At 48.0% G+C, this 12535-nt stretch overlaps 1 protein-coding gene across 1 annotated transcript in view; it reads right to left on the bottom strand.

The window, feature by feature from the left end:
• The window catches only part of LOC135902561 (glutaredoxin domain-containing cysteine-rich protein CG31559-like), a 123957-nt gene that overhangs the window by 5053 nt on the left and 106369 nt on the right, over nt 1-12535 (bottom strand). The window contains exons 2-3 of the mRNA XM_065432706.2: nt 11671-11907; nt 390-455 (exon numbers count right to left, since the gene is read on the bottom strand). Of these exons, the coding sequence (XP_065288778.2) occupies nt 390-455; nt 11671-11907 (303 nt within the window). The remainder of the gene's footprint in view (nt 1-389; nt 456-11670; nt 11908-12535) is intronic.

The following is a 12535-nucleotide window of genomic DNA, read 5'->3' as shown; positions in this document are numbered from 1 at the left end:
TATTTTCATAACTTCAGCTGATTTAGAAGGCCGCGGCAACTCATCTCCCGTATATGCTTGTGTGCTTGTTTACATTTGTGTGACTGATTCAACCAACCCTTCAGTTACGAGTCAGCGCCTGTGGTGTGCGTCACTTGTTCTTTCCGTCCTCGCGTTTTTGCACGCCGTTTTGTTTCGAGATGAAGGCGAAGCGAACACTGAAGCTAAGACCACCGTTGCTCCGACCTTTATGATATATTAAAATAGAGCAGCGAGCGATAGCTGAAGACCCTGCTGCAGGCTATAAGAAATGTGAGGCAAGATTGACGTCGGCCATATTTTTTTCTTTTTCGGAAATCACTCAGTGCACACAAGAACGAGGTCATCAATAAATCGCATATATGGCTTACCTTGTACGGTTTGAGCATCTGCCTGAGCTGACCGGTTTCATTCAGGCGCTCCACTGTTTCCGCTCCCTGCAGGCGAAACAAGAGGAAACGGGTGTAAAGACAGTGCATTTGCAATCTCAGCAACTGAGCGGCATGCATAATGGCGTCGCACACGTTCTAGTGCTGGGCGGTTCTTTCCTTTTTTTTCGGTGTAGGGCGTAACTCTGGGAGGAGCACCTTGCCCTTAGATTATTCAAGGACGAAATAGATAAGTTCGCACGTTTTGCCTATACAGTTTGGGGTATACGCGCGTACGTATATTTTATTTTGTAAGGCGGTAACACTGATGACAATACTAAAAAATTAAATTCTGGGGATCTGCGAACCAAAGCTCCGATCTGATTATGAGACACCATAAAAGGGAGCTTCGAATTAATTTTGTCCACGTGGGGTCCTCTAATGTGCACTCACTCAATGCACGATACACGAGCGTTTTTGCATCGGGATGAGGCCCATCGGAATGAGGCCGCCGCGGCACAGATAGAACCATCGAAGCTCATCAAGATGCACGCCATAGCCCCCGAGCTGCTGCGGTGGGTTGATGTTGATGACAACATCAAATCATTTATGCGAAATTCAATCTTTAGATGCGGATTTTAACACTTGTATAAGCTGCTTGCCAGCTCACTTAAGCTGGCACAAAATACATGGCAAATTTGCGCAAATGAGCTATCAATACGCGCAGCTGTACACAGTTCAGATTGGTGCCTCCCTAACGTGTGTGGATTTCTTTATCGATATGGGTAGCTATACGATAATACATAAGCTGGCCGCGCTTTGTTCCAGTTTTCATTATCCTGAATGTCGTCGTACATATAGGTCGTGCCGAAGAGACGAAAACTTTAGTTAGCAAAGAGGCATGTAAATTTCACTCTAAGCTGTTTTACATTAAGCTGCCAGCGAAAACAAGGCACGAGAGTTGTTTGGCACTGAAGCAGTCACAGAGAGTGCTCTTGATGGCCCCAGTATCTGTATACCTAAACTGTTATGCAATTAAAGGGCGCCATAAAAGGTGTTCAAACTAAAAACCAAACTATGGAAAACGGCAATGAAAGCGTTCTTTTTTTCTTCATTTAATTGTCGAAATAACCACAGGATGTAGATGAAGAGCTCCGGATGAAGCTTTCCGTGCTGATTATATGAGAGTGAGGATTAAAGAACGAGGTCTGCGCTATTTTGGTAATGACCAGTCAGAAAAATCCAAGGACTGCAGCTTTCAAGGAGCCGCAGGTGTGCTCTCGCGAGGACCGCGGGAAGAGTAAAAAAAGAAAGAAAAAGAAGGAACGAAACTATTTGTTCTTATTAATGAGCGTCATATAGACTGGCAACAGGATGGACTGCCGATACGGTACACGAACGACTCGTACAAAGAAAGCATCGTCGACCCGTTAGAGGTTCCAGCTCGGCGAAGCTCGAAGCGAGCCCTTCTTTTGAACGCGACTGAAGGGTTGTCTAGAGTCCATCTACCCTCGACATCTACGTTCGTGACTGCGCAGCTAAGCCGCGATGACCACGGTACCGCGTGTGTATATATATATATATATATATATATATATATATATATATATATATATATATATATATATATATATATATATATATATATATATATATATTGGACGTACGGAGATGAGCCCGAGAACGACACTAATGTAGTGAGCAGCGCTACCTTGTCTATGCCAGTCAACTAAAGCCACACAAAGGGAGGAAGAGGCGACCGTGTATGACACCGCAGTCCTTTCGAGCAGATTTCAGACTTTTTTGTCGTTCTTATTATATGCACTTTTTTTTTCTTTAAAATGGCGCTACACTACCAACAGGTATGCACACGGCACACGTCGATGGTTGGACGCCGCCGTTACCGTTCTGCAACGAAGCTTTCCGCGCACACAACACAGACCGTGTTGCACGGCAACCCCGGAACCAGAGACTGCGCTCCATGCGGCCACATTTATTCTCCTTTGTTCGGAGGATCTCGTGTTCACGTCTCAATCTACGCTGCTCGAGAACTTGCTTACAGCGGCCGTTAGGAGGAGCTATATCATCTTCCTGTTGTGTTCTTCCGCTCTCTCCCTCCCTCTTCTGGGCAGTCTTCCCTCGAGGTCTTGTCCTTTTCGTTTTACCTTGAAAGCATTTCTTTCTTTCTCTCTCTCTATCTCTCTTTCTAGACGACGTCTTCTTGCTCCTCTCGCTTTAGAAAAGAAGTCGGTCTCCAGTTTTGTCTGGCGCGCACGGCACGCGCGCGCAAACACAATGGCGCGACCGACGAACAGTGGCGCGGCCAGCGGCAGCAACCGGGACGGACTTCCTGGTTTTCGGAAGCGCGGTACCGATATACGCACCGCCCCTGGCGGTGTACTGCATACGTCGTACACCCATACGCCCGGTATAAGGCGCGCGAGCTTTTGTGCTTAAATGGCGAAGAAAGAAGAGCGCGCGCGAAGAAAAATGAGCCGGCACACAATGGACGAGATGCCCAAACAAGGAGAGGAAAAGGATCTTGGAAGGAAGAAGAAGGAAAATCGACGCAGCGGAAGGTAATGCGCAAAGGAGAGCGCAAAAAGCCTGCGTAGTCTCGTACATGCCAACGTTCGGCCGGCTGTATATTAAGAATAGAACTCACAAAGCCGGCAGCGAGCGAGACGTCCGAAATGGGGCGCGCGAAAGAGAAATTAAATGGCGCCCGGCCGGCGAGCAGCACTGACTAGTCGAGTAATCGTGATGTTCGACAAACACGCTGGCGGCCGCTCTCGGGTGGACAAAAGAAATGCGTGTATAGCGCTGAGGAAATGGCGAACGCATGTTTTCCTTTTTTTCAATCTTGTTCCGTTGAAGCTCGGCTGTACTGCAGTGCACAAGTGCCGATCGGTTCCGCGAACTTGCAGGCTTTTTCTCTTGGACAAGGGAATGGCGAAAACACGCGTGTACACGGAAATCCTGGCACATACGCACATTCGTATGCGTTAGTGAGGCGAGAGAAAATAAAAATAACAAAACGCTACATTTTTTCTGATTATTTATTTGCTGACAGGTGAATGGAGCGTGTAACAACGCTTTGGCGGAACGGCACGTGTAGGTAGAAGAAAACTGGTTTTGAATTCTTGGTTCCCGTAGGGTTTGCCGACGCGACGGATCTTTTCGACGTATGCGTTTGCGAGTAAGGACGATAACAAACGGGAAGGCTGCTTGAAGTCTGCTTACGCGTGGCATGCAAAGTGCGAGACCGAGGTGCACGCCGTACTAAACATTTATGAGAGCGGCGAGTTCGGCTATAGTTGGCATTGAGTCACAATTACTATACAGCGCAAACTACGAAGACGCTTTAAAGGGAGACACCAAACGGCGCGTCATTTCGTGTCTCCTTTTCGTTTCCCCTTGCTCTACGAAACCCCAAATATCATCATCCTAAATTTTAGTCTTGGTAGTTTTTTCTGTAGTAATTATGAACATTGTTTCACACTCTTACGCCGGTTTTTACACTACATAACGTGGTTGCGTAGCAACATGCAAGCGTAAATTGATTTCATATTTTTTTTTTCATTTTGCGCCCGTCACAATATTGTAAGGCTCGGCCCCCCTACGTGGGAAACATAAATGCGGGTTTTGTGTTTAAAAAAGAAAAAAATCTGCTTTATATACCTTAATCGCACGTCGATCCTAATATGCGTATTCCTGATGTCACAGGGAAGAGACAAGTAAGAGAATTCAAAGCCACGCCAATTGGTACTGATGTGCTGTACGTCTCATACGTCCTCAGTCAGAGCGCGAAGTCTTGCGATGAAATAAAGGAATCCTCCAGTGGTGCCATACATATTAGGAGACAGAAAGCCAGCCTTCTTTTCCTACGTCAAAACTACATGCATTGTTAACAAATCTGCATGCACTTCGCGGCCTACCTTGTACCAAACAATAATTGGCATGTATTTCCTTTCTTCAACGCTTTGCGCTGGGTACTTCTTTTTTTTTTCAGGAACGCTGTGCCACGCTGATGCACATGTGCCGTGTGTGACCTGAAAGTTTACCGGGTGCGCAGCGTTATTTATTATTGACGCGCAGGTCCCGGGACTTGTGCGTCAGTATAAGGCGTTCATACCGTCTCACTACGGTCAGCGTAACTCTCACCAACCGCCACATGTTTTTATAAAGTCGTTTGCTTTCAGGCCTATTTTCAGGGCAGACAGCATTGCGTTTGAGGTCAAGCGCTCTCAGTCAAATCAGCGTTAAGGGTCAGTGCTTGCACTTCGAGTCCTTTCTACCTGTCTCTGTATTCTGCCCGCTGCCGATTGATTTCCCCATCAATAAAGCTGCCTCGGCGACCTCGCGAGGTCTTGAGTTGCAGAATGCGAACGCGCCGAATTTAGAGTCCTCGACGCGAGACCATCAATACGGGCCCATTATACAAGGGTGGCACTAATAGGCATGTAGGCCAAAAGGAAGGGCGACCGCACTTCATATATCTCAGGGTGGAGCCGCACCAGGCGAGCACCAAGGCACGCGCGTATACGTACGTGCGAACGCGTGTCCCAGATAAACTTCGCGAATGCGAAATAATCTCAACCCAGCCACTGGCGTGCCATCGCCCTCCGTCTTATCATGAGCCCGAGCAGAGAAAAAAAAAAAGGTTTTAAAAAGAAACTTGACGCCAGCCTCCTGAAGCGTAGAGCCCGGGGCTGTATACCTTCGTACTGTACCTAAGGATGCTGTTGTGGCTGTGTGTACTTCCATGCTGTATACTACGGTACAAATGCCGCAACGCCAAAAGAAAGTGAAGTATAACACTATCCTTGTTTTCGCCCTTACCATATCGTGCCTGGATCGGGCTGCCCTGTGGCCCCGATCCGAAAGAAGAATCGGCGCGCACCCTCGGACCGTTGTAAAAACGCAAATGCCGCCGAAAGTGATGCTATTTATGGAACGCCAGATTCCTGAAAGGTCAGACGCCTTCGCGAAGGAGCACGGCAAGCAATATCGATGGGCATACAAAAGGGCGCTGCAGGTGAGCATCTTGCTGTCTTGCGCACGCGGTCTTCAGGACGAGTCACTCTCACTCTTGCTGACCAATGAAACGGGGTGGCGAGAGCGGCGAGTGCCTCATATGTTGCGGTGCCAACAATTTGAAGAGATTCTAAACCTATTTTACGCTTACTTGTCCAGTATGCTGCACTAAAGGCACGGACGATGGTTTCTTCAAAACCTCCTTTATAGCATGTCGGTCCAGTGCTTTGGCGCACATTTGAACAAGGACGAGGCGAGAAAGACAACACGAACGCCGGTGTTCGTGTTGTCTTTCTCGCCTCGTCCTTGTTCAAATGTGCGCTGGAACTTTGTTTCACAATGCTAATCATAGCCAACTAGCCCAGCTGTCCATACTCAGTGCTTTGGCCTGAGTCGTCGCTTTCTGCTCGCTTTTGCAGTGATAACTGTAGAGACTACCCAGCTTTTGCGACGTCTATCCCTGGTTGTTAGCTCCACGTTTGGTTCAGGGAAGTCGCCATGAAAGAAAGCCATTTGCCCCAATCAGAATTCGATTCCTTCCCTGTTGGCGACGTGCAAGTCCATCGTGCAGTCACTGTCGTCGTTATTGACGTCGCGCCGTCGTTACCATCGTCGAACCACTTGTCACCGTCTTCTTTTTTAATGAGCCTTCGCAGTTCACTACATTCGCTAGTTTATTTATCATTCGTGTTCTCGTTTACTTCAACACGTCTGACTGCCCTATTAACCACACATTTTAGAAGAGCCGGCGTTGTAATTCGAATCGGTTCACGATTGTTCGGCAACGCAGCTGAGCACGAAACAAACTTACAAAAAGAAGAAAAAAAGAAGAGTGTTCGTGCTGACCTTTCGTGCTTGCGCGAATTTTCTTTTCTCCTTTCGTTCCACTTTCTCTCGTATAACCGCACATCTCGGTCTCGCCGTGACGCGATACACCGCCGAGAGTCGAGAAACAAACCGACCCACGGAACCGGCGATCAAAGCCGTCGCTACAGTTTCGCGCGAGCCGAACGAGAAAGTTGCCGCAGCCGCACGCTGAGCCGGAGAGATGACGGAGGAGGTCGCGGCAAAAACAACGCCGCCCGTCCGCCACCACCGTTGACCGGTCAACTGCCCGGGGTCGTTGAACCGTGCGTTACAGGGCTCCCTGGCGGCGGGGGGAGTTCCCTGCCGGGGGCGCCTAAATGGTCAGCGGTGTACGCGAGCCCCTCGTGAATGACCCTTGCGCCGCCGGCTGTTCACGCTTGGCTGTGCGCCTGGTCGGCACGCGCGCGGACGACAACATGGGTGCCGGGCCAGGATCGCCCTTCCCGCGAGTTCGTCTATACGTACCCTGTAGGAAAGAAAAATGCCCGCGCTTCGCGTTGTCTGCTAAAGCTGAAGGCAGCAGCCTCGTATTTTGGCTCGGTTGCGAAGCCGTTAAAAAGCCGCCTCGCTCGAGCTGCCGCCGCTGCCGTCGGCTCGTCCCGTAATTGTCGACCTCGCGGCCGGAATTCCGAGCTGGACAAAGCGCGCGGCGAGCGGAGGCCCCCAAGAAGGGTGCTGTCGAAGCGGGCAGCCTGCTGTGCTTCGGGAACAGTGGCGACACGTTGTGTCTAAGGGCCCTTTGGTATTTACCTTTTGATTCAGTGGTGCCAAATGGTCGCGGCGATTCGTGCCTTGTAAACACGCACACGCACGCACACTCGCACACACACACACACGCGCACACACACACACACACGCACGCACACGCGCACACGCACACGCACACACACACACACACACACACACACACACACACACACACACACACACACCTTCTCATAAGATTATTGAGCACTTAACTATCATAGTGGAAGAGGGAATTCTACAGCATCGGGGGGACTCATCATATCAGAAGGACATGCAAGGAAAACTTTTTTCAAGCCACCGGCCTGTACGACCGCCTATAATGAAAACGGAAAGCGATTGTCTCGGCACACTGCACTGGCACAATCAGTTGGACGACCACCGGCCCGTGTGAACGCCTCTAATTGGAACTCCCTTCCTGTTAATCTTTCCTTGTTCTTTCTCTCTCTGTCTCTCCTATTTCCAACCCTTAGCTCTCTCATCCCAGTGCAGGGTAGCAAACCGGTAACTAGCATCCGTATAACCTCCCTGCCTTTCCTACCTCTCTCCATTTCTGTAACGAAAGCGGCTTCATGGTTTTTTTTGTCGCAGTGCAGTGCCGCAAACCGGAAACTCAGATTGTTAGCCTCTTTATCTATTTCATCTCTCTCTCTCTCTCTTTCTCTATGTCTATCTACATTATGCGGCCTCGCCATATTACCGCTTGGTACATGCAATCTACAATAGTGAAAATAACATGTAAGTTTGTGTAAAATGTAGCCTTCAGTATTTGAGCCGTTCTAGAGCAGCAGATTATTTATAAACGACCAACTTCTTCGGTTACTCTGTTCCCCCTGCTTGTGTACTCGCCAATTTTTTTCATGACACACAGCTCGTGTTTTGCAGGCCTCGTCGCGCAGCCAGTTGCACTGGAAAGTGATGGCGTCGCTGCCATGGTTACAGCGCCACGCACACAGCGGAAATGAAAACTCCAGCCATGACGTCAGCGGCGGCCGCTGTAATGAAACCAGCGCATCCCAGATGCGACACAAGAAACGCCTCGAGCGACAGAGAACGCTCCCGCGCCAGCTCTGCGCGTAGTCTGTTGCGATACTAATCTCTTTTTTTTTCTTTTTTTTAACACGCAGTGGTCGAAACCGGAGGTTTTCTCGGCCATCGTAGTGAACGCTTTCGCTACAGACTGTGCCACCGAGGCTTCCAGGATGGAAACGATAGGAATCGTTATACGCAAAAACGGACCATCGCGCCGAAGTTCTCCACGACGCTCTGTTTTATGGCCGCACGCGCGCGTCCAACCGTCGCTGTGACAATTACAGGCCACAGCGAGGTGGCTGGCCCCTTTGCCGCTTCGGCGTCAAGCACGCCTCCGTTATGCTTCAGACGTGCAGCACTGTGGTCGTTAGAAGATGTGCAAATAGCGTAAATACATATTAAAGTGTCGGTAGACATGCTATAGGTGTCTACAAAAAGCTTACTTATGAAATGTAATGAAGTAGGATGTCTAAAATAAGGTGTGTCTGTCGATGTTTATAGAGAGATGATAGATATTCTAGAGACCAGAAATTAGGTTTCTTATAGAAATTTGCGCCCATATACAACCTACAGAGTATGCATCGACAATAAGTTATCAGAAATTATAAGTACTTGGCTGAAAGTCAGGCATTATTATGGGGCGGGGGTCGTACCACGAATAACAGCCCAAGAAATTGATTATAATTGGTCTACTGATACTTCATATAAATGCCTGTACGCTCATTGTAGACGGGCAAACTATTTTTGATAGTATTTTTGATAATTAACGGAGAGGTTACGCCACATATTTATCTATAAAATCTACAGGTAACCCATAAATGACGCGTATATTCCATCGACTTTCAGCAGACCCTGCGTAGTGACCATGAACCTATGATCTCACACTTCTAATGAATCGCTGTTGTTTGTACAATATCTATTTTTAGCATTCAAATGGAAAGTCTATGGAGAGACAAAATAGTTTGTTTGCAGGCGGTCTATAGAGTGCTCAGATCTGTCTCATTAAGAAAGAAGAGCGTGAAACCCTTTAAAGAGTACAACGCTCGAGGAGAATGAGATGACCCAAGGGGGCCCAAATCTTTGTTGTTCCCAACTGTACGGGGAAGCAGACAAAGAAGCCAGGTGTATCACAATAGAGATTCATTCTTACGTTTAAATGAAACGTAGAAATAAAGTATACAAAAACGAAAGTGGACGACACATAGCCGGTGGGAGTCGAAGCCACATCTTCCGAATTACTCGCTCGTTATTGAGCTAACCAACTGAGCTAACGGAGCGAACGGCCACGCCTCAGGCTACATTCTCGGATATTTGTCTATATGTGTACGTAATTGGCCCTGCGAGTGTTAGCCAGCGCCGCTCGCCTCCAAGGCGGCGGCCGGGCATCACGTATACGCTAGTACGTGAACCGAGGAGCAGGCAAGTGGCCAAGAAAAAATAATTAAAGAAAGCAATTTATTTCATATAACTCAAAGGGCAGCGCACGGGTCATGACTCGCGGCTAATACAGCCAAGAACTACTTTCGTGATTGCCCCCTGCGTTCCGTATGGAACCTTTGGCTGTAATGATATGTACATAAGCGCCAGAGGTCAAATTTCGAGCCCCTTCGTACGAACGAAAACAACTCTGTTGACTCGGCTCTCGAATAAGCGACACCGGCAGTAGCTTTCCGAACTTTGCTGCCCGGTTTTAACAAGTAGGAATATATGTAAAAAAATAATGATGATAATAAGGAAAAGGAGGAGATATGATTCGCGTGTATAATCTAGACACACCATCGACGGTGAGCTCACTTCGCGGCCATGTTCATATATATATATATATATATATATATATATATATATATATATATATATATATATATATATATATATATATATATATATATATATATATATATATATATATATATATATATATATATATATATATATATATATATATATATGATCGCCAGAAAGTGCGCTCACACCACCGCTGGGACCAAGATTTATAGCGTCGTGAATAGTCCCGTGAGGCACCTTTAATGCTCGCACATTTTTTTTTCTTTTTTTCTTTTTTTTCTTCTCTTCGCGGCCAGTTTCCTATAGTGCGCTGCCACGATACATCGGTGCGTTCGAGGCTCGGCTGAGGCTGAAACACGAAGGAATACAACGAGCGTCAATTTATATAGTGAAGCGCCTGACTATATTGCGCGCAACGCTGGGGGCGTATATTAAAAGCTGCACTTTTCCTCGTTCGCGCTATTTCGTTCCAGCCAAGCAGATCAACCGCCGTAAGCCTTCGCGAGAAAGATAAAAAAAGGCAGCCACTATTATCTCGGGGAGGACTTCAGCTTGTATATAGGCAAAACGGAGCGACATGCTCGATGATAAACAGCGCGGAAAGATAGAGACGACAAAAAAAGAAAGAAAGGAAGAAATAATCGCAAGGCGCATGAAATTGGCTCCGTGATATAGGGCCAGACTTCTGAGCATACGTGTCTTTTTTTCTTTTTCATCGGTGTCTTTTCGCGCTGCTTAACATGAAGTACAAGAACTTTGTTGTATGCGTTCAGTTAAGCCTGCAACAAACCTGTACCTTTTTTTTTTTTTTTGTGTGTGTGTGTGTGTGTGTGTGTGTGTGTGTGTGTGTGTGTGTGTGTGTGTGTGTGTGTGTGTGTGTGTGTGTGTGTGTGTGTACGTGTCGTATGGTATGCGGTAAACGATATTGTTGGGTTTTTAACGTCCCTAAGCTGCTACGTGGCCTACGAGGGACGCCGTAGTACAGACTCTTAAACAACGAAACAAAGAAAGGTCGTAGTTGTTGCTACCTGGCGTCACACTATTTGCTACTCTAGTACAACTTCAGTTCGCAACGATAGCGTTTGTAACAGTACTGACTAAACAACGTAGTGACTGTCACTAATGGGTCTCAGCTACCATTTCCGAATGTGATTAGCACAACCGAATTCGTTCGTATTCTATAAAACATATATCGGGTCCACTATGGAATACCGCCACAGCTGGCCCGGTCTATATACAGCAGAGATATAACAACACATTTTTCACATCCGTCTTTACAAGAGAAGATAGTTCTAACATACCTTTTGTACCCGATTTCGATTTCCAATACAGTACATGGTCAGGTGGCTCTGCGTTTGGAATTGGGAGCTAAGGCCCATCATAGGTAGCAGAGGCTACCTTGTTTAGTTAGTATGTTACTAGTTCCATCGTTATACCAAGTGCAGTTATACTACGGTAGCAAATGGCGTAACACTACGGGTAGTAACTACTACCACTTTTTTTTTTTTTTAAGAATGTATGTCTTTGGGTGATCGCGCGCAGTGCGCACGAAGAAGGGCACGCAGGTGCTTTTTGCATTCCGCCGCATCGGAACACGGCCACCGCTACAGGGAATCGCACCCGCGACCTCACGCTCAGCAGTAGGCCGTCATAGCCACAGAGCCATCGCAGCCGTTGCGTTATGGTATGGTGTGACGTGGTGCGGTACGCGACGAGGCGGCGCGTGATTCAGTTTGACTGCGACGCGGTGGCACGGCGCCGTATACACGTATGCATATACGCACGCGCACACTATACGTGCATGCGCTGTCACACTCACGCCCAGGTGGTGTCCCTCGACGAACAGCTGCGGCACGACCACGTGCCGCAGTCCCGTGCGGTCCATGAGCTCCTTCTGGTGCGTGCGGTTCATGAAGACGTCGCGCTCCTCGAAGCGCACCAGCAGCGTCTGGAGCGTGTTCCGCACGCGCCGGCACTGCTCCCACGTCTGCCGGATGACGCCCATCGAGGTCGTGTAGAGGACCACGCGGCCTTCCTCCTCGCGGACGTAGTTGCGCTGCACGGACAAAGAAGGAGCACGGTTGAGGGACACAAGCATTGCTCGAGTCTGTACGCCAAATGCTCAAATTCAGTTGTCTTTTTTTTTTTGGCAAGAATCCTCAATTTGACGGGATTCTCGCGACAGGAAAAGTATGTCATTCACATGGCCTCTCCATGTATAGTAGCAAGTTCCAAAAGAAAGCCCGTAGTCCATTCATCGGAAAGCTATAGCATCGTACCATAGCTTTAAAAAAAAAAGGAAAAGAAAGCTCTTACAGCCAAAAGGCCGCTTGCGCGAAGCACGTGGTCCTGAAGTTTCTTTCCAGAGGCAGCTGTAGAGCAACGAGGGTCAAAAGTATTGCACCACAATTGTCGCGTCGGTCACCTGGAAACAACTAACTGTGTGGCGGCTTAAGGTCACTTTGTCATCCTTTGCTAACCGTGGGTATGTTTACAGGGTAAACTGCTTCGTGCAAGCAACCTCAGGGACAGGCTGCTCGGGGACAGGTTGAACCCTGAGGCTGCTTGCAGCCTCAGGGTTCAGTCAGGTTACTGCAGTAAATGCAGCCAGATTACTGCAGTAAATGCAGCCAGATTACTGCAGTAATGTGGCTGTAGGTTCGGCTAGCTGCCTTAGTAGCCAT

Source organism: Dermacentor albipictus, chromosome 3 (assembly GCF_038994185.2).
Source record: "Dermacentor albipictus isolate Rhodes 1998 colony chromosome 3, USDA_Dalb.pri_finalv2, whole genome shotgun sequence".
NCBI lineage: Eukaryota > Metazoa > Arthropoda > Arachnida > Ixodida > Ixodidae > Dermacentor > Dermacentor albipictus.
This window is presented reverse-complemented; position numbering and strand designations above follow the sequence as displayed.